Source organism: Sapajus apella, unplaced genomic scaffold, assembly GCF_009761245.1.
Source record: "Sapajus apella isolate SASKATOON/1434 unplaced genomic scaffold, GSC_monkey_1.0 scaffold52, whole genome shotgun sequence".
NCBI classification, from domain to species: Eukaryota; Metazoa; Chordata; class Mammalia; order Primates; family Cebidae; genus Sapajus; species Sapajus apella.
In genome coordinates this window covers 15,137,904-15,161,138 of record NW_022436992.1, presented here as the reverse complement: position 1 = coordinate 15,161,138, position 23,235 = coordinate 15,137,904, and the positions used below count along the sequence as shown (strand labels likewise).

The following is a 23,235-nucleotide window of genomic DNA, read 5'->3' as shown; positions in this document are numbered from 1 at the left end:
AAATAATGCCTGCAAACTTGAATTCCTATCCCTCAAAGGGCCAGATCTTTTATAATGCTATTTCTCCTATCTACTCCTCTCTCCTTCTCCGATTAGGCTTCATTCACATCTCTTTGAAATCATATCTCTAATTCCCAAATCTTGCCTTCTAAAGTGCTACAGAAGACCCATAAATCTAAAAAATAAGAATCTATAATATATTCAACTTACAAACAAGTTAAAGAAAAATGATTTTTAATGGTAGACATTTTTATTTTATATATGAGAAATAAAACAGAGTCTCTACTTCAACATTGTATCCACATCTTTACTTTCTTCAGACTACCTGTCCCCCATTCCATTATCTCTAAAAGTATGCACTTGCCTTCCATTTCACACAAAATGAGGCTCTAGGGCTTGAGCTCAACCTCCTGCCCTATGTATGTGATCGACCTTCACTCCTTTCTCTTAAGGCTAATCTCAGCACTTGTGTACCTTTCTGGTTACTTGTTCCATCAATCATTTCCTCTCCTCTGTATTTTCAATACTTTCCCTTGAGTATACTCCATATAGCCAACTATTTCACATTAAAAGTCTTAAAATATAAAATGAACTCAACATTAGAGTATACAAAAAACCTTGTCAATTTGGTTGGATATAAAACTTGTACTGTCGAGTGCGGTAGCTCACTCCTATAATCCCAATAGGAGTTTGGGGGCCAAGGCGGATGGATCACAAGGTCAGAAGTTCAAGACCAGCCTGGACAAGATGATGAAACCCCACCTCTACTAAAAATACAAAAATTAGCCAGGCGTGGTGGCAGGCACTTGTAATCCCAGCTACTTGGGAGGCTAAGGCAGGATAATCACTTGAACCCAAGAGGCAGAGGTTGCAGTGAGCCAAGATAGCACCACTCCACTCCAGCTTGGACAACAAGAGCAAGACTCTGTCTCAGAAAATAAATAAATAAATAGATAGCTTGTGGTTATATAAGAAATACTGGGGACCAGGCACAGTGGCTCACACCTGTAATCCCATTACTTTGGGAGGCAGAGGCAGGCAGACTGCTTGAGCTCAGGAGTTTGAGACCAGCCTGGACATCATGGCAAAACCCCATCTCTACAAAAATTACAAAAAATTAGTCAGGCATGGTGGTGTGTGCCTATAGTCCCAGCTACTTGGGAGGCAGAGGTGGGAGAATCACCTGAGCCCAGGAGGCCGAGGCTGCAGCGAGTTGTGATTGCGCCACTGCACTCCAGCCTGGGCAACGGAGTGAGACCCAGTCTAGAAAAAAAGAAAAAGAAAATATTGGGCCAGATGTCATAAAAACTAATTTTAACATACTTCAGCAAAAACAAAAGTCTCCTTGACCAAGACTCCCTCTAGTTTTGTATCATCGTTCCCATTCAAAGGCAAACTCCTTAAAATAGTCTGTATGCCTGTGTTCATTTTCTCAGTCCCCGTTTACTTTTTCTACCCCACTTTCCCCTGCCACCCTCCCAGCTTAAAATGCTCTGGCCAAGGTCACCAGAGAACCCACTGCCACCCAGGTACCTCCTCTCTGGGCTCAACTCTCAGGGCCACACTTCACCAGTATGTGGCAATACTGGCATCTCTGTATTCTTGAAATGCTCTTTTTTATGTTCTGTATTTCCTGCTGCTTCTCCCATCTGACCTCTTTTGCTTTGTCTCTCTGCTGCAGCTTTGTCTCTTTTCACTCCCCAAATCCTAAGTTTCCAGAACTTCAGTCCCTAGCCCTCTTCTAATTCTACACCACTGGATTTTAACTACTGGGAGACCATGAATCCCTTTGAGAATCTAAGGAATGTTAAAACTCTCTCCTTAGGAAAAGGCCTATGTACTATATGTACACACATTTATTAAATACAATAATTCTTCAATTCTAATCCAACTCTCTTACCTCAATCACCGCTTAAAAGCTGACAATTCCACATTTATTATTCTGCTCTTTCCCGAATTTCCAACACACTTATAAAGTGCCCTCTTACCACTGTCATCAAATAGACCAGGACTAAAGGGCAATCAGTAATCCCTCTCTCAAGCCTCCTCCTTTTTTTTTGCGGGAGGGAGCGCGGGGAGGGAGGACAGAGTCTCACTCTGTCCCCCAAGCTGGAGTGCAAGGGCATGATCTTGGCTCACTGCAACCTCCAACTCCCAGGTTCAAATGATTCTCTCACCTCAGCCTCCAAAGTAGCTGGGACTACAGATGCATGCCACCACACCTGGTTAATTTTTTATTTATAGTAGACATGGGGTTTTACAATGTTAGCAAGGCTGGTCTTAAACTCCTGACCACAAGTCATCCATCCGCCTCAGCCTCCCAAAGTGCTGGGATTACAGGTGTAAGCCACTGCACCTGGGAGGCCTCCTCTTTATTAGCCCTTTCCCTCCCCTCTGCACAAATCACACACACCACACACTCACCAGAACTTTTCCTCTGATCCCAGCCGCCATCTGTGGCCTTTCCCCACTTACCTACCTTGCAAATACCTATTTATCTTTCAAAGCCCTACCAGCAAAAGTAGTCCCTCCTGTGTCACCATCCTTCAGCTATCTGCCTCTTTTGAGCACAGGGACAGTAAGTTATTAGATTGTTAACTAGCATATACATTGGTATACAGTTAAATTAACACATGAATTAAAGAGAACACAAAAGAAGAAAGGTCACCCAGAACACAGATCAAAGCTATGTTTCCCAAAAAATAAAGCTGGCACTCAACTAACATGAACCTAAAACTTAGGAAACATACTAAAACACCCAAATGTCCTCATTGATAGAAATTAGTTGTTTCCACCTAGAACAAAAAACACTGGAAATCTGAGAGATTATTACTACTAAGGAAGAAATGTCAAATGACAAAATAATATTTTATGATCACTTTTTTTTTTTTTGAGATAGAGTCTCACTCTGTTACCCAGGCTGGAATGCAGTGGCATGATCTCACCGCAACCTCCGCCTCTCAGGTTCAAGCAATTCTGCCTCAGCCACCTGAGTAGCTGGGATTACAGGTGTGCCCTACCACACCCAGCTAATTTTTGTATTTTTAGTAGAGACGTGGTCTCACAATGTGGTCCAGGCTGGTATTGAACTCCTAGGTTCAAGTGATCCACCTGCCTCAGCCTCCCAAAGTGCTAGGATTACAGGCGTGAGCCACCACTCCTAGCCTATGATCACTTTAATATCATTAACATCCTCTACTGAAACTGAGGTGACCTTAATACATATCTCTATATATTTTTATGTATATCAGTAACTGATCACATTAAAAGGAAACTTCAGGCAAAATACCACATATTTCCCAAGACTTTTAGCAACATTTTTCTTTGAATAATAATATATAAAACAAACCTTATATTAGTCATTGTTTCTGTCCACAAATGGTCAATACACAGTTCAGGAACAATTGGCTCCGTTTCTGGTGCAAGAAAGGAGCCATTAGAATTACTATTTGGAGAATGAGAAATACTGTGTCTCTTTGGAGATTGATTATGGCTTGAAATGTTGAACCTTTGCACCCCTGAAAAAGAGTGCACTCCTAAGGCAGGAGAATGAGCACGACTGCAAAATAAACAGAGAGGGTACATCACAGTTAGCAAAGCAGGCTCATATGACACACACTCCAATGACACTTCCCAAAATTCCACAGACAGAAGAGCATTCATGGCATAATCCCAGTCAGAAATTAAAACTTTTCAAAAAGGAGTTGCTATTTAAATGGTTCATGTCAATGTGCTTTACCATATTCTAAAGATTTAGAATTCTTATTAGAAAAATTCATCTTGGCTGGGCACGGTGGCTCATGCCTGTAATCCCAGCACTTTGGGAGGCTAAGGCAGGTGGATCATGAGGCCAGGAGTTCAACACCAGCCTGGCCAAGATAGCGAAATCCCGTCTCTACTAAAAACACAAAAAAATTAGCCAGGTGTGGTGGCAAGCGCCGGTAGTCCCAGCTACTCGGGAGGCTAAGGTGGGAGAATCGCTTGAACCCAGGAGGCGGAGATTGCAGTGAGCCAAGACCATGCCATTGCACTCTAGCCTGGGCAACGGAGCGACACTCCGTCTCAAAAAAAAAAAAAGAATAGAAAAAAGAAAAATTCATCTTTTAAAAATAAAAATTAGTTCGTATCGGAGTCACGGCACCAAAAAAAAAAAAAAAAAAACTAAAAATTAGATCATCTTTTTTGGAAAATGAACTGATTATTCATAAAGCTCTAAACACTGTCCCTGTATAGTGAGACATATATATACCAACCAACCAATGTCCCTGTAGCACCAGATATAAATATCTGGTGATTTAAATATGTATCTATATAGAGAGATACATACAACTGCATATCAAATAACAAGAACAAAAGAAAAACTAACATAAATTAAGGCAAAAACAAAATAGTGCCACAATATTTTGGCAATTAATATTCATCGAACTGCTGTCCACATAGTGGTAGAAATGAAGCAACCAATCTCAGGACAAGCAGAAGCAGCTTCAAAATATGACTTAGGCCGGGCGCGGTGGCTCAAGCCTGTAATCCCAGCACTTTGGGAGGCCGAGGCGGGTGGATCACGAGGTCAAGAGATCGAGACCATCCTGGTCAACACGGTGAAACCCTGTCTCTACTAAAAATACAAAAAATTAGCTAGGCATGGTGGCGCGTGCCTGTAATCCCAGCTACTGAGGAGGCTGAGGCAGGAGAATTGCCTGAACCCAGGAGGCGGAGGTTGCGGTGAGCCGAGATCGCGCCATTGCACTCCAGCCTGGGTAACAAGAGCGAAACTCCGTCTCGGAAAAAAAAAAAAAAAAAAATATGACTTAGGACAGAAAGTGACATAGTAAACTTAGAAATCTTAGTAAAAGTGGCTCAACTGGGAAAATGGCTATTTCCCTTAAAAAATATCTCCCTTAAATATATCTCCCCTAAAAAAAGCTGTCAACAGAAATTCTAAATCCTTCAGAACAAAAGAGAAAGCTTAAAAAGAAAAACCAGGAAATCCTTCTACCTTAGAGCTGCCATGTTGGAAATTGAAGGTGAGCGAGAATGTAGACTAGGTGATGAGGTTGAGCGACTTTGGCTGTGAATGGAGGAGTAATTCTGGAAAGGTGAAGTCACAGGGGAATCTCCTTTGGAGAGGCTTCTGAGATGTGCTGTGAGGGAGCTGCTAGTGGCCATATTCTGTGGGGTTCCCCCCTGCTCAGAGAACTTTAAAACAACATTCTCTTCCTTAAGTCAAAATAAAGAGGAGGAAAAAAAGACAATAATTAGAACAAAACAGCAATTTCTTTGTAAGTATGCAAGTTGAAGTCAGTTACTAAAGACGCAATATTTTTTCTTTCCTAAGAAGCTCAATCTATCTCACAAATGAGGTCACGTGCTACGGCTCACATCGATAATCCCAGCACTTTGGGCGGGTGAGGCAAGAGGACTGCTTGAGCCAAGGAGTTCGAGACCAGCCTGGGCAACACAGCAAGACCCCTTCTCTACAAAAATTTAAAAATTAGGTGGAAGTGGTGGTACACACTTGTAGTCCTAGCTACTCAAAAGGCTGAGGCACCAGGATCACTTGAGCCCAGGAGTTCAAGGATACAGTGAACTATGATTGTGCCACTATACTTCAGCCTGGGTGAGAGAGTGAGACCCTGTCTCTAAAGATGATGATGACAATGATAATAATAATAATAATAAAACAACTATGCACAAATGATATTTCCAAAAACATGTAAAGGTATGAAGTATTAACTACTCTTTCCTTTTTTTTTTTTTTTTTGAGACAGAGTCTCATTCTGTCACCCAGGCTGGAGTACAGTGGTGCAATCTTGGCTCACTGCAACCTCCACCTCCTGGGTTCAAGCGATTCTCCCGCCTCAGTCCCCTGAGTAGCTGGGATTATAGGCGCGCACCACCACACCTGGCTAATTTTTTGTATGTTTGGTAGAGAGGGAATTTCACCATGTTAGCCAAGCTGGTCTTGAACTTCTGACCTCAAGTGATCTACCCGCCTCGGCCTCCCAAAGTGCTGGGATTACAGGTGTGAGCCAATGCACCCGGCCTACCCTTTTCTACTACGGAGAAGTGACTTGCCTTTCTCCTTACCTCTGATCTGACTCTCCGAAGAGTCCACACAGAATGCACATTTTGAACAGCATCATAAGTCATTACAATAGAGGGGTCAGTATTGAGGAAAACAATTTTCATTGCATGATCTACAACATATTGCACCCGTGGTGAACCAAAAAGACCTTAAAAATAAAATAGAAAAATCAGGTATAGAACAATGGACTTTATAAGATTGATATTTATGAACAGAGCTCTTAAAATTCTTAAAGAACAACCAAGCCAAAGAGAGCACAAAATCCATTAATGTGTTATATAATTAACTTGAATTTTTAATAAATTTACTTTAGGCATCAACTTCCCTAAAATACATGAAAGATGAGAGCATTACATGTTTCAGCTTCACACACATGCTGTTAAATGTTAAAGATTTGTGCTGACTCTCAGCATTAAATTCATCAGCCACAGGTAAAGGGTCCATGACTTCAACTGACTTATTTATAAATTGCACTCAACTATTCCCCTACTGGTTCTGTTCTGTAGGAAAACTGTACTCTATAATTACTATTGAGACAGTGCTGAACAGTACACTGTTGTTTCTGCTTTACTAGTTACACATGCAAAATAAGACTTGCTCCTAGTAAGATTAGCTTTTACTTCTAAAGTACCTGGACTGGTACTTACTTGACCGCACATCCTTATTTGACAGCAAATGTTTCCCACTCAGTTAAAATATTGAAAAATTTTAAAATATGATTTCATAAACATTAAGAAATATATAAGTATCATGCCACCATCTCAAAATATCCGCCATTTATACATTAGAGAATTTTTTTCATACATATATACATACTTTATAGGTTTTCACAAAATTATAATCATACTGTGTTAAAGTTTTGTATTCCACTTGACATTACAAATAAGCAATTCCTGAGTCTACTAAATATTATTCAAAAATATGATCAATAATGGCTGTACTCCTCTCTCTGGTATGTGGTTCCAAAAAGACAAGGAAAAGAAGGAACAATGGTCCTGCCAAAAAGGGCCACAGCCACATGCACCCTATTCGCTGCACAAACTGTGCCCAATGTGTGCTCAAGGACAAGGCCATTAAAAAGTTTGTCATCTGCCGGACGTAGTGGCTCACGCCTGTGATCCAAGCACTTTGGAGGTCAAGGCGGGTGGATCACCTGAGGTAGGGAGTTCAAGACCAGCCTGACCAACATGGTGAAACCCCATCTTTAAAAAAAAAAAAAAAAAAAGTTTGTCATCTGAAACATAGTGGAGGCTGCAGCAGTCAGGGACATTTCTGAAGCAAGCATCCTCCATGCTTCTGTGCTTCCCAAGCTGTATGTGAAACTGCATTACTGTGTGAGTTGTACAATTCACACCAAAGTAGACAGGAATCGATCTAGTAAAGCCCACAAGGACTCACCACGCCCACCCTGATTTAGACCTGCAGGTGCTGCCCCAAGACCCACACCAAAGCCCACGTAAGGAGCTGAGTCCTTAAAGATTGAAGACAGACTATTCTCTAAAGAAAAAATAAAATGGAAATTGTACTTTTAAAAAAATGGCTGCAAACCATTTAATCCCACACCCTAATATGTTTATTTAGGTTGTCTGCAATTGCTAACAATATAAAATTTGAACTTTTTCTGCAAAAGATCAAAGCATAAGTAGTTTAGTTTGCTGTCCACATACTGACTCTATCACATAATCTTTATTTTCTACAACCCTTTAAAAAAATGAAAACCGTTCTTAGGTCAGGCATAGTGGCTCATGATGTAATCCCAGCACTCTGAGATGCAGAAGTGGGTGGATCACCTGAGGTCAGGAGTTCAAGACCAGCCTGACCAACATGGTGAAACTCTGTCTCTACTAAAAACACAAAATTAGCTGGGTGTGGTGGCACATGCCTGTAATCCCAGCTACTTGGGAGGTTGAGGCAGGACAATCACTTGAATCAGGGAGGTAGAGGTTGCAGTGAGCTGAGATCACGCCACTGCACTCCGGCCTGAGCAACAAGGGCAAAATTCTGTCTCAAAAAAAAAAAAAAAAAAAATTCTTAGCTCACAAGCTTTACATAAACATGCTGCAGGCAGGATTTCGCTCATGGCCTGCAGTTTGCCCAGCCATGATAGAGAAGACAAAAAGCGGCTGGGTGTGGTGGCTCTTGCCTGTAATCCCAACGCTTTGGGAGGCCAAGGCAGGTGGATCACAAGGTCAAGAGTTCAAGACCAGTATGGCCAACATGGTGAAACCCTGTCTCTACTAAAAATACAAAAATTAGCTGGGCATGGTGGCGGATTACTGTAACCCCAGCTACTTGGGAGGCTTAGGCAGGAAAATTACTGAACCCAAGAGGCAATGTTGCAGTGAGCCAAGATCACACCACTGCACTCCAGCCCAGGCGACAGAGCAAGACTCCATCTCGGGGCGGTGGTGGAGAGGAGAAAAGCCCCAGTGGAATTTCGTAATACGTACTTGGAATAAAGTCCTAAAATAAAAATGTCAAAGAATATAAATGTTTTTTCAGTCTCAGGTCCTCATTATCCTACATTTGGCCAAACTTAAAAATTTATAGAAAAGTATCTAGAAATATTTGTAGGAGGCCAAGTCAGGCAGATCACTTGAGGCTAGGACTTCAAGACCAGCCTGGACAACATGGAGAGACCATGTCTCTACTAAAAGCACAAATATTAACCAGACATGCTGGCACGTGTCTGTAGGCCCAGCTACTTGGTGGCTGAGGCACAAGAATCACTTGAACCCTGGAGATGAAGGTTGCAGTGAACTGAGATCATGCCACTACACTCCGGCCTCGGTGACAGAGTGAAACTGTCTCCAGAAAAGAAAAAGAAAAAAAGAAATATTTGTAGAAAATATTAAAAGTTCTCAGCCCCAGCAAATTATATTGTTATAAGCAGGAAAAGTGAAATATCAAAATTTATACAGCATACACACAAGGTTCTGTATTTTTTCTTCAAAAAAAAAAAAAAAAAACACTTGAGCCAGGCACAGTGGCTCACACCTGTAATACCCACACTTTGCGAGGCCAAGACAGGTGGATCACGTGAGCCCACATGGTCGAGACCAGCCTGGGCAACATGGAGAAACCCCAACTCTACCAAACAATACCAAAAAAATTAGTCAGGTTAGGTGATGCGCACCTGTAGTCCCAGCTACTTGAGAGGCTGACATGGAAGGATCACTTGAGCCTGGGAGGCAGAGGTTTCAAGTGAGCCGAGATCACACCATTGCACTCCAGCCTAGACCACAGAGCAAGACCCCATCTCAAATAAAAAAAAAAAAAAAAATAAATTCCCAAAAAAACAACAAAAAATAAACTTTACTTCATCTAAGTATCATTCATTTACTTATTAAAGAACAGTCATCTACAGGTAGGTTAATAAATATATCAGGCCGGGCGCGGTGGCTCAAGCCTGTAATCCCAGCACTTTGGGAGGCCGAGGCGGGTGGATCACGAGGTCAAGAGATCGAGACCATCCTGGTCAACATGGTGAAACCCCGTCTCTACTAAAAATACAAAAAATTAGCTGGGCATGGTGGCGTGTGCCTGTAATCCCAGCTACTCAGGAGGCTGAGGCAGGAGAATTGCCTGAACCCAGGAGGCGGAGGTTGCGGTGAGCCGAGATCGCGCCATTGCACTCCAGCCTGGGTAACATGAGTGAAACTCCGTCTCAAAAAAAATAAATAAATAAATAAATAAATAAAATAAATATATCAGTACTCCTCATTGATTGATACGCCTTATTTTTACTAAAATAACTGTTGAGAAGTTAATACCAAAGTATTCAAGAAATTCCTAATTTCTATTTTGTAGAAATTATTTTGTAAAATGTTTACATTATATTATTTTTATAAAATGTCAGTTTTCATACAACCTCCTGTACAATCTCCCCTCACCAAAGTCAAAAAAAAAAAAAAAAAAGCTTATCTAAAAGAATATAAAAATATACTTACTTCCAGATTTACAAACAAGTGGAGTTATTTCATCTAGTGGGTGCAGCATGCTGAACATAGTGGGTAAAGGTTCTCTAGCAATAAACAAATAAATAATCAATTAATTACCAATACAATATGAATATGTCTCTGCACATATTTTGCACTTTTCTTGCAAAGAAGTATCTTCTCCAGATTACACAAGCAACTAGAAACCTACCATCTCAAAATGTAATCTTCTAAACTTTGTACATAATATTTTTCACATTATCTTCTATTTTATTCCTAGAAATCTCTCTCCTTAGAGTCATTCTATCAATGCACGGACAAAGGGAAATCAATATAGCGCAGGGAATTTCTGCACACAGTAGTCATTACAATACAGAACTGATGGAGTAATGTGCACAAAGCAGTCTTTTTTTATTGATCTCTCTTACTGGCAGTGTGTCTTTGGCAGCTAAAAAAGAAATTTATTCTCCCATACCTGCTGACAAAGAAGTGCACTTTTAAAAAAAGGAAGAAAAAAAACTGCTTCAAGTAAATTAAAAGTCTATTTTTTTTCTTTTTCTTTTTTTTGAGACAGAGTCTCACTCTGTTGCCCAGGCTGGAGTGCAGAGGTACAATCTCTGCTCACTTCAACTTCCACCTCCCAATTTCAAGCGATTCTCCTGTCTCAACCTCCAAAATAACTGAGATTACAGGCACACACCACCATTCCTGGCTAGTTTTTCTGTATTTTTAATAGAGTCAGGGTTTCACCATGTTGGCCACACTGGTCTCGAACTCTGGACCTCAGGTGATCCACTCACCTTGGCCTCCCAAAGTGCTGGGATTACAGGCGTGAGCCACCATACCCTGCCAAAAGCCTACAGTTTTTTAAGGAACTTGATCTCTTTTTTTTTTTTTTTTTTTAAAGAAAGACAGGGTTTCACCATATTGGTCAGGCTGGTCTTGAACTCCCGGCCTCAGGTGATCCGCCCACCTTGGCCTCCAAAGTGCCTGGATTACAGGCGGGAGCCACTACACCCGGCCAGGAACTTTATTTGTTAATAAGTTCTGATAACCCACTACCATCGGACCAGCCAGTAATGATTTTTTTTGGAGTGAAGACAGGCTTTCTTTCCAAGCAGAAAGAGATTAAAATCTGTAAGTAATTTATTTAAGACTTAGCAAGTGTTTGCCTCTTGCACTACAACATGAAATGTATGTTGCTGCCCTTCAATGGGTTCACAATTCACAGGGAGACAAGATAAACACAACACTAATAAACATCTACCACTTTTTATTGCATACCTATACATGCCAGGCCCTGTGTCAAAGCCAATATACATTTAGCTAGCTTAATCTTTGCGTAAGTCCTAAAAGATAAATGATAACATTCCAGTAATAGGTAGGGAAGCTATAGATAAGAAAGCGATAATGATCTGCTCAAAGCACCACATTGAGAAAATGGCAGCACTAAGAATTGAATCTTGTCATTTTAAGCTACTTATTTGCATATTCAATTTTACCACTTGGACTGGAAAAAAGCTAATTAAGTGCCAAGTACATAGAGCACATGAGTGTACATATGGGCTGAGTATCCCTTATCTGAAATACTTGGGACTAGAAGTATTTTGGGTTTCAGATTTCTTCAGACTTTGGATTATTTGTTTTACACAAACAATTGAGAAACCCTAATTCTTTTGGGAGTACAAGTGGCTTTTGGTTACACAGAATTATATACTGGTGAATTCTGAGACTGTAGTGTACCTGTCACCCAAGTAGTGTATGTTATATGGAAAATGCAGTTTTTTTAATCCCACACCTTCTTTCCACCCTGCCCCTTCTGAGTCTGCAAAGTCCATTAAAACACTCTGTATGTCTTTGCATACTCCTCGATCTCATTTCTTTTTTTGTTTTGTTTTTTGAGACTGAGTCTTGCTCTGTCATCCAGGCTGGAGTGCACTGGCACAATCTCAGCTCACTGAAACCTCCACCTCCCAGGTTCAAGCAATTCTCCTGCCTCAGCCTCCTGAGTAGCAGGATTACAGGTGCGCGCCACCACACTCAGCTAATTTTTGTATTTTGAGCAGAGATGGGGTTTCACCATGTTGGTCAACCTGCCTTGGTCTCCCAAAGTACTGGGATTTTAGGCGTGAGCTATCACGTCCAACCTGGTTTTTAATTGTTTATGTGATGTGTCACATTTATTGACTTGTATACGTCTGAGGTGGGAGGATCACCTGAGGTCAGGAGTTCAAGACTAGCCTGGCCAACATGGTGAAACCCTGTCTTTTAAAAAGAAAAAAAGAGCCGGGCGCGGTGGCTCAAGCCTGTAATCCCAGCACTTTGGGAGGCCGAGGCGGGTGGATCACGAGGTCAAGAGATCGAGACCATCCTGGTCGACATGGTGAAACCCCGTCTCTACTAAAAATACAAAAAATTAGCTGGGCATGGTGGTGCGTGCCTGTAATCCCAGCTACTCAGGAGGCTGAGGCAGGAGAATTGCCTGAACTCCAGCCTGGGTAACATGAGTGAAACTCCGTCTCAAAAAAAAAAAAAAAGAAAAAAAGAAATTTATTTATTTATTTATTTATTTTTTGAGACGGAGTTTCACTCATGTTACCCAGGCTGGAGTGCAATGGCGTGATCTCGGCTCACCGCAACCTCCGCCTCCTGGGTTCAGGCAATTCTCCTGCCTCAGCCTCCTCAGTAGCTGGGATTACAGGCACGCGCCACCATGCCCAGCTAATTTTTTGTATTTTTAGTAGAGACAGGGTTTCACCATGTCGACCAGGATGGTCTCGATCTCTTGACCTCGTGATCCACCCGCCTCGGCCTCCCAAAGTGCTGGGATTACAGGCTTGAGCCACCGCACCTGGCCGAAAAAAAGAAACTAAATTTTAAATTAAAAAAAAAAAAAAGACTTGTATATGTTAGACCATCACTCCATCCCTGGGATGAAACCCACTTGATCATGATATATTATCTTTTTGATAAGAGTAACCACAAGTTGAGAATCCGAAACCTGAAATATTCCAATAAGCATTTCCTTTGAGTGTCATGCTGGAGCTCAAAAACTTGCAGATTTTTGAGAATTTCAGATTTTTGGATCAGGGATATTCAACTTGTACTGAGACGAGAGGCATATACCTATGCTGTTAGCATGAAAATTATCACCATCTCAAGCTTTTAGGTAAACCTCAGAATGAACACACACACAAAACCCAAGTAATAATATTCTGAAGTGAGTAAAATGAATACCTGGGTGAACCTGGAGGTACCTCATGTGAAGAAGTGCTTCGTTCAAACAACAATCCATATTTAGTGGGCCAAACGTTTGCAACCTTTCAGGTAAAAGAGTGGAAAAAGACAGAAGTAAGAGAACCTACCCCTTTATAAACTGTTTTAAAGAAACATTACAGAATGTTTTACTTTCCAATTTAGTAATAGCTTTAAAAAATAAAATAATCATTAAGTACAGAATTTTTTTAAAAGTAATTCAAATAAGCAACTCTAAGATAATATCAAATCTAATAAAGTGGAGTTGTTCAATGTGAAATTCCTGCCACTGGCCAGTATCAGTAACAAAGTGACAATGTGTTAATGATAGCGCTAGGCATTTAAAAATATGATGAGCAACGAAAAAAGACTAGTATTATTCAGATGCCTTATTTAATATAACCAAAAGTTCTTTTATATCATTTAAACCAACAAAAACATACCACAAAAGACTTCCTTATTTATTTATTTATTTATTTTAGAACAGAGTCTCACTCTGTCGCCCAGGCTGGAGTGCAGTAGCGTGATCTCAGTTCACTGCAACCTCCGCCTCCCAGGTTCAAGCAATTCCCTGTCTCAGCCTCCCAAGTAGTTGGGATTACAGGTGAGTGTCACTGCACCCAGCTAATTTTTGTGTTTTTAGTAGAGACAGGGTTTCACCATTCTTGCCAGGCTGATCTTGAACTCCTGACCTCATGATCCACCCGTCTCAGCCTCCGAAAGTGCGGGGATTACAGGCGTGAGCCACCATGCCTGGCCAAGACTTCTTAATTCACTGCATTATACAACTTATTTTTTCAATGAGGTATGGAAAATGGTAAACCACTAAAGTTGCCAAAATTTAGTTATTTTATTTGAGTAAAAATAACATTTTTTATTACAAGACATGAGACATAAAACATAACTCTAAAACCAATTAATTCAAAAATATTCTCCAACAAAAGCCCCCCAGAATTTGAAACACTTGTTTACCTGAAATGGTAAGGAAGCTATGTAATCCTTTCCTTCTATGCTATGCATATTAATACATGAGCTTTGCAATATACATATGCATTTTTCTATTTCATGGCTACCTGGAAAAAAAAGGGTACAATAAGACTCACAAGTTTTTTCGCCCAAAGGAGTTCAATCTTAACAGCACAAATTATTTAATGCACAATATAAAGGTTCTTAAGGTAAACCACTATTACTAGTGGCTACTTCTTTTGAATGAAAAATACAATGAGATAAACATTTGGAACCATCATAAGAAAAATAAAATTTCAAAAAGAAACTTACTGTAGGCCTTTTCAGACTTATCCTGTGATATAATGAAGTCACACCACAATGCCTAAAATCAAAACAAAATGCTTACCTAAGAAAATTATATGTAAATAATCATCTAATAACTAATGGCATCTAAATAATAATAATAATAGCATCTACATAATAACTTTGCCTCCTCAGCTCAATATTTACAATCATGGAAACAAAAAAAATAAGAAAAAATAAAAGTAATAAATGATAAATATAAGAAAAAACAAAATATGTTTAAAATTAAATTTTATGAAAAGATCCATAAGAATGATAATTTTAAATTAGAAAAATAAATTTTACAAAAAGAGAAGAATCAAAAAACCTGCTAGATAGAAACCTTGCAGCAAAAATTCAAATAGTGGCTCATACCATACTAAATCCTATATCCTATACAAAACAAAAGATCATTCAAATTTTATAATCTCTAGATTAATTAATTGATCTTATTCTCAGACTCTCTCTAGAATGGCTTTAGAAAAAGTATTTAGAAAAACTAACTCTTCCCTTTCTTAAAAGCCCATCTTACAAAATATAAACTAGAAAAAGCTATTAAACTTTAACTGACATACTTGACAATCACTTATTAGATTATTTAATAGCATTTTATGTTTTTATTAACTGTGGTCAAATATACATAATATGAAAATTACCATTTTAACAATTTTTAAGTAGACATTTCAGTGGCATTAACAACATTAAATTTACGAGCTTAGTACAATTTGTGAGCTTGTACAATACTGTACATTTCTAGAAATTTTTCCTCATCTTAAACAGAAACTCTGTGCCCATTAAACAATAACTCCCCATTTCCCCCTCCCCTGAGCCCTGGTAACCTTTTTTCCACTTTCCCTATGAATGTGCCTGTGCTAGGTATCTCACATAAATGAAACTGTACAACACCTGTCCTTCTGTATTTGTTTTATTTCACTTAACATAATGTTTTCAAGGTTGATCCATGATATGGCATGTATCAGAACTTTGTCACTTTTTTTTAGGTACTTATTTTTTTGAGACGGAGTTTCGCTCGTTACCCAGGCTGGAGAGCAATGGCGCGATCTCGGCTCACCGCAACCTCCGCCTCCTGGGTTCAGGCAATTCTCCTGCCTCAGCCTCCTCAGTAGCTGGGATTACAGGCACACACCACCATGCCCAGCTAATGTTTTGTATTTTTAGTAGAGACGGGGTTTCACCATGCTGACCAGGATGGTCTCGATCTCTTGACCTCGTGATCCACCCGCCTCGGCCTCCCACAGTGCTGGGATTACAGGCTTGAGCCACCGCGCCCGGCGCAATCTCTTCTCAAAACACAAAATTGATCACTTTCATTTTAAAATCCTTGGCAGGCTCCCTTCAGCATACAGTTTAAAATCCAAATTCCTTGATTTATATACAAGGCCCTTTAGTCTCTATGCTGCCAGCATTCACTTGCGTCTCTCCACACCCACCCTTTGTGTACAGCCCCAAGTTTTAAAAAAGTCATCTTTTTCCATACTTCTTTTTGCTGCGATTTCCTCTGCCCAGAATGCCTTTCTGCCACCATTTTATAATACAAATAGCATCTTCTTTGAAAAACCCTCCCTTTGGGGCTCAGTCCTTTTTGCTCTCATCACTCTGTGGACATGCGGTTATTATATAGCATTCAGAATACAGTATTTCAGTTGATCTGTTTGTTCTCCTTTCTAGGTTATGAGTCCTTTAGTGGTGGAAACTACATTCACCTTTGTAGTCCCAGCATAATGCCTGAAACAGAGTAAGACTAAATATTTGCAGAAGGCCAGGCACAGTGGCTCATGCCTGTAATCCCAACACTTTGGGAGGCCAAGGCAGGAGGATTGCTAAAGCCCAGGAGTTCAAGACTGGCCTGGACAACATAGTGACACCCCATCTCTGTTAAAAAATAAAAATAAAAAATAAATGAAAAAAATGAAAAAAACAACCCAAAAAAAAAAAATTACTTGCAGGATAAGTAAAAGAATGAACAACTAAAATCTGATTCACATATACCTGGTATTATTTGATAAACAAAATATAAAATTATCTTCCTTTATATTAGCAAGAAGGTTAAAAACAATATATTTTCCAGATCAAAAGACTGAAATTCCAAATCTTATGATTACACTTACATGTGATCTTAAGATAAAGGAGATAATACATTTAACTGCACTTCCACAGAATCTAGTAAATAGGCAATTGTTCCTTGGAGAAATTAAGATGAAAATATAGAAGTAAGGCTGGGCGCAGTGGCTCACGCCTGTAATCCCAGCACTTTGGGAGGCCGAGGTGGGTGGATCACCTGAGGTCAGGAGTTCAAGAGCAGCCTGGTCATCATGGTGAAACCTCATCTTAAAAAAAAATTTTTTAATTAAAAAAAAAAGAAAATATAGAAGTAAAGAACTACTTGGATATCATCAAATGCACTTTTCACATCTATACTAACTATATGAATTATATGGGAAAAAATTATCATCAAAAAAATAATTGGCTTCAACACTCCTGGACACAAATGCTTTTACGCATGTCCTCAAATGTTGGAATAATGATTCAGTTTCTCCTTCCCAATAAATAGTTAGAATACAATGCTCATCAGGAAATAGTTAATGGCAGATGGGAGGAATGGGAGGAAGCAGTGTCCAGGTACAAAGATTTCAGCATTTACAAATATGAAATTTAACATTAGTCAAAGCTTCCAAAACCTCTTGCCAAACCTAATTCAACTACTATAAATGTATTCGTTTTTCCTCCAACTTTGTGTTATAAAAATTTTCAGTAAAAGTTGAAACAATGCAGCGAACATATTTCACCTAAATCCAATAATCATGAAAATTTTGCCATATTTGTTTATGTGTGTGTATTTGTGTATTTATGTGATTTTTGGAAGGGGAATGCTGTCTGAAAATAAATTGCACACGCATCATGACATTTCATCCCTAAATACTTGATCATGCCTTTTCTATAAATAAAGATGTTCTCCTATAGAACCATAAAACCATCATCCCTAAGAAAAAAACTACTTCTCTAATAACAGCTTCTAGCCAGTAATTTTCAACTTTCCCAAATTTTCCCCAAAAATATCTTTTTAGCTAGTTTTCTAGAACCAGGATTCAATCAAAGTTCATTTAACAAGGTTCAAAAAAATACTGGATTTGGTGATGTCTCTTTAGTCTCTTTCAATGTAGAACAATCCCCACCTTTTTTTCCTCCTTCATTACTTTTTAAAAGAAACCAGAATGTAGAGTATAAACTTTTTATAATAGAAAATTTCAAATAAATACAAAGTAAACAGAATAGGATAATGAATCCCCATAAGCCAACTTTAATAATTATCAAGCTTTAGCCATTCTCATCTCATCTACTTCCTTATCTCATGGTATTTAAAAATGTAATCCTCTAGTACCTATATTTCCTATAAACTGCAAGCTAGGTGTAAATATTCGTACTTCTGGGAAGAAAACTTAGTAGATAACATCATGTACTTCATTCCACATTATAGCTAGAAGCACATACTATTTCTCCATGTCACTATTAATTATCCTAAGTTCAATCACTTGATTGAGGTGGAGACTGACAAATAACCCCAAAGTAGAGGTACATTTGTTCCTCCACATTTACCAAGTAATCCATAGGGTGATATGTTGGTGCCATGGTAATATTCTTTCAACCAACAGTGTCAGTATCTATTTACAACCCTTGTTTGAATCAATTATTGCCCTGGAGGTTATAAAATGGTAATATTCTAATTCTAAAACTCCTCTTACATTTATTAGCTAGCATTCTTCTATAAGAGTTTTTCTTCATCAAATGGAGATGAACAGCATATCTTCCTGAAAAAATATGGCAAACGCTTAATTCTTTCCTTTTCATTATAACTTTCAGAACAGTTAGTTATAATAGCCAACTGCAATGGTTGCAAATCAGATTTTTTTTCTTTCTCTCTACCACTACAAACCCCATGATTTTTATTTATTCAAATCTTTGCAATCAATTATAGTAATCGTGTTAAAATATTTACATACCCTTAATGTCTTACACGTTTTTGCTGGCAATAACAAATTGAATTACTTAAGGACAGAGTGTTTAAAGATTATTAAAGTGACAAAGGATAATGTAAAAAAAGTGATGATATATAAAATAAAAGGAAATTTTGATTTTCCTGCCATTAACTTCATGTTATATTATCTCATGTTACCATGTACACCCAGCTGCCGAGATCATTATGCTGTTTTTATCACTTCTGTTAAATTTTAAAACAAAAACTTTTTTAAAATTGCATTTAATAGTCAATAAAATCCTAAAATTCAAATCAACTCACCTGCTGAACAGGACTGTCAACTGTAAACGCTTTATAAACTGCCAATGCCTGGCTTTTACTTCCTTTGCTCCATATCACCATATTTCCAGCAACATAGAGTTCCTCATCATAGTCCACATCTTCTCCAATTTCACTTACTCCTTTCCTTAACTGCCAGCTTTCCTTAAAAATTAACACATGTAAGACATATTGAAGCACTCTTTTTTTGCTTTCCAAAAATCTGGAACAAAACTTATTTGCCTGTGGAGTAAGACTCAATTCAAGCACAACTTCTAGGTTTGGTATACTCATTAACAGAGGATGTGGATATATGCATTACATTACAGAATTTCCTGAATAAGAATTTACTCAATAATTCCCTATATTAAATGTTTTATATTATTCCTCTATGTAAGTCTGCCAAAAACATAAACAAACAAAAAGTATACCTTCTCTATAGATCCAAAAATCAAATCACATGCTTGGGAGACTAAAAGGACATATTAAGAATATGAGGTAGAGTAGACTAAGAACAGTGAGGTGCACATGGGAATCACTCGGGGAGTTTATGCACAATGCAGACTTCCTGCTTCGCAGCCACATGTATCTGTACCTTCTTTTCCTTTGTGCCACCCACCAAAATGAATAGAAAAAAGAGAAGTTTCCATTTGTAACAACACAGACTTTCCCTCCATGAGATTTTGGTATCCCAAAGGGGTATGAAAATGGAATAAGGCAGAAGGCATTCATTTTCTGACACACACTTATATCTCATTCCCCTACTTAAGAACTATGACTCGTCTGTAATTCTAACACCTTGGGAGACTGAGACGGGCAGATCTCCTGAGGTCAGGAGTTCAAGACCACCTGATGAACATGGAGAAATCCTGCCTCTACTAAAAAAATTACAAAATTAGCTGGGTGTGCTGGCACATGCCTGTAATCCCAGTTACTTGGGAAACTGAGGCAGGAGAATTGCTTGAACCTGGGAGGCAGAGGTTGCGGTAAGCCAAGATCATGCCATTGCACTCAAACCTGGCAACAAGAGCAAAACTCCACCTCAAAAAAAAAAAAGAACTATGACTCTACCTACTTTCATGGCATTTCTTCTCTCCTTTAGAAACATGTAAATCTTCTGCAGCAGGAACTGTTTCTAATCTCTACCATTTAATCATTAAATAACAGGAAATCTGGTTCCCATATACTAAGTGAAAAAAAAAAGTTTAAAATTGACTACAATCATACTGCTGAGCCTGACTCTCATTACAAAACCACAAGTTATACAGGGTATCTAAAGAAGTGGCTATGACAATGTAATAAAGTCATTATTTTCAACACTTATTGAAATTACCACACCTTAACTCTACCCTAGAGGTGGCATCACACTCATCTCTCAGTTGCATCTCAGTAGCCTTAAATTACAAGTAGATCATATCACTCTACATTTCAAAAATTCAATGGGAAACTCAATGGAACCTTCTGTTTTTCATGGATTGTAACCTCCTGAAGGGATCCCACCAAGCCAGCAGCACCATCAGAAGACCATAATTCAGAGGCTGGCTGCAGCTGGCGAAGTTGAAGGTTCAAAGCATTAGGGTGGTGCTTGCAGTGGTCTCGACCAAAAGGAACAAATTCCTGCAAATCCCTGGCTGCAATCATCGTTGCCCTTTCTTCATAGAAGTTCGACATGGGTTCCAAATATCAACATTATTTCTGTATGAATTCAAACACATTCTGGTCAGCTTCAAGACTCAAAACTAGAATAAAAATACCATAAACACATAAGTCATTAATCCTTACATGAATGTCAAATAATTACATCATGTTGGTAAGTAGTCATAACATCAAAGGGCATTCTAGATCTGATTCTTTCAAGCAATTACATTTATCACATTTTAGTCAGACTGACAGTTACCATTACAGGAAACCACTGAGTTGCAACAACTACTTGTGTCCCACACCACCTATCTCATATTTCCTACTACTATACACTAATTTTTCCATACTTTATATATGAAGTATTTGGACAAGTTGTACTCTACAGTACAGTTTATTACTACAAAAATGTGAACTGTTAAAGCTTTCACCACAAGGTTAGGAAGCAGCCAGGCTTTATACAAAAGTACAGACAAGCATTAATTTGGTTGCCCTTTGACCCACTTTCCTGTACCTGCTTTTATACCATGTTTCTATACATAGCATTTTTAATGTTAGGAGTCTAAGACTTTTCTTTTGAAATGATGCAGGCTAAAGACCCCATCAAGGAACCACATCAGCATGAGAATGTGGTTTATCTCTCCATCAGGACTTCATCCTTCATTCTCCGATCAATCAATACCTTAGCCCACTAACCTCCAAACTCTTTAAAACCTCTAGACCTTAACTCTTTGGGGAGACAGACTTGCAGTTTCCTCAGTCTTCTAGTTTGGTGGCTCTGCAAGTAAAACACTTTATCTGCTGCAAACCCCACTGTTTCCATATATTGACTTGCTGCTCACAGGGCAAGAGAGCTAAATGGCCACACAAACACCCAAAGCCTACGTAGTTCCTATGCAGCTCCTCTAAGGTGACAAAGTTATTTTGCTGTGAATTAAATGTTACTCTTAGCTGGCCACCGTGGCTCATGCCTGTAATCCCAACACTCTGGGAGGCAGAGGCGGGCAGATCACTTGAGGTCAGGAGTTTGAGACAAGCCTGGCCAACATGGAGAAACCCATCTCTAGTAAAAATACAAAAAAAAAAAAAAAAATTAGCTGGGCATGGTAGTGGGCACCTGTAATCCCAGCTACTCGGGAGGCTGTAGCACAATAATAGCTTTGGGAGGTGGAGGTTGCAGTATTGAGAAGACTTGAACTTGGAACACAACTACAAAGTGCCTTATAAAACTTACAAGAAAACAAAATTCAGCTGGTCTTCCTATACTTTATTCAACAGGATAACCAACATCAACAAACTTTTGATTTTATAAAACTTTAGTTCTGCAATTTTATAATGTTATTTTCTTTTTGTTGTTTTTTGTTTTTGTTTTTAAAGACGGGGTTTCACCATGTTGGTCAGGCTGGTCTTGAACTCCCGACCTCAGGTGATCCGCCCGAGTTGGCCTCCAAAGTGTTTGGATTACAGGCGTGAGCCACCACGCCCGGCCTATAATGTTATTTTCTTATAACTTTGAAAGAAAACTCTAAAGTTGTTTTTTTGTTTGTTGGTTGGTTTGTTTTTTGAGACGGAGTTTCACTCGTTACCCAGGCTGGAGTGCAATGGCGCGATCTCGGCTCACCGCAACCTCCGCCTCCTGGGCTCAGGCAATTCTCCTGCCTCAACCTCGTGAGTAGCTGGGATTACAGGCACGCACCACCATGCCCAGCTAATGTTTTGTATTTTTAGTAGAGACGGGGTTTCACCATGTTGACCAGGATGGTCTCCATCTCTTGACCTCGTGATCCACCCGCCTCAGCCTCCCAAAGTGCTGGGATTACAGGCTTGAGCCACCGCGCCAGGCTGAAAACTATAAAATTGTTAAAAATTTATCATTTTGTACTGATTAAGGCCACATATTTAATACTTTCACAATAACCTAAACGTTTAGAAATATTTTTACTTGTTAGGGGCAACATAAACAGCTACACATAAAAATACCATTAAATTCATATGCTATAAATAAAAATATCAGCAATGATTCCTACAGACAAACACTACCTTGCCAAAAAAAAAGGGGGGGACTCAAATGCACACCAACCGGGAGCTTGCGTTAAGTCTTCACAATAAGGAAGAACTTCCCGCAGCCGTTCTAGGGGACGGTGAAAACAACAGGCTACAAGCCCTGGGCTCAGAAAACCAGCTCAAAGAGGCTGGAGGCCAATTTAGAAGCCGAGGTTGCACACTGGATGCAGCGCGCAGTTCGAGTAAGAGGTTTGCGAGCAGTGAGTAGGAGCACCCCAGCCCGCAGGCCCGGAGCCCCCTCAGCCCCGGGGCACGCTCAGGGCCCTCCCCAGGTTCCTAGTCCCCCAGTCTCCCAGCCCTAAGGCCACCAGGGGCGGATCGGCCTCGGGCCAGGTGCTAGAGTCACGCGGCGTGCGACAGTTCACCCAAGTGCAGCGGATCCGGGCCCGCACCTGTGTAACTCGGGACGCGTCAGGCGCAGCGAGACCCGGCTGCTCCCCGGAGGTGCAGGGGCCGAGGAGGCCCGAGGGCAGCGGCGGGGTCCGTCACGGTGACTCCTCGACCGTGGCAGCTTCTCATCCCCTCTCCCTCCCCTTTTCTGGAGGAGGAATGGGCAACAGCAGCAGGTACGAGTTCTAATGGCAGGCAGGCGTGCGAGACGTTCAAATGCACGCGTCCATCTTGACTTTCCCGTCCGGCCTCGCGCCGGGGCG

General features: G+C 39.8%; 1 protein-coding gene across 3 annotated transcripts in view; it reads right to left on the bottom strand.

Moving 5' to 3' along the window:
- The window catches only part of ANAPC1 (anaphase promoting complex subunit 1), a 114,440-nt gene extending 91,205 nt beyond the window's left edge, over positions 1-23,235 (bottom strand). Inside the window, exons 1-10 of one of the 3 annotated variants that reach the window (XM_032243687.1) lie at positions 22,975-23,235; positions 20,339-20,575; positions 18,884-19,045; positions 14,557-14,608; positions 14,251-14,351; positions 13,261-13,343; positions 10,036-10,109; positions 6,088-6,233; positions 4,997-5,217; positions 3,350-3,559 (exon numbers count right to left, since the gene is read on the bottom strand). In XM_032243687.1, coding sequence (XP_032099578.1) covers positions 3,350-3,559; positions 4,997-5,217; positions 6,088-6,233; positions 10,036-10,109; positions 13,261-13,343; positions 14,251-14,351; positions 14,557-14,608; positions 18,884-19,045; positions 20,339-20,551 — 1,262 coding nt within the window. In that variant the 5' untranslated portion in view covers positions 20,552-20,575; positions 22,975-23,235. The other 2 variants (XM_032243688.1, XM_032243689.1) reach the window with 2 other exon arrangements.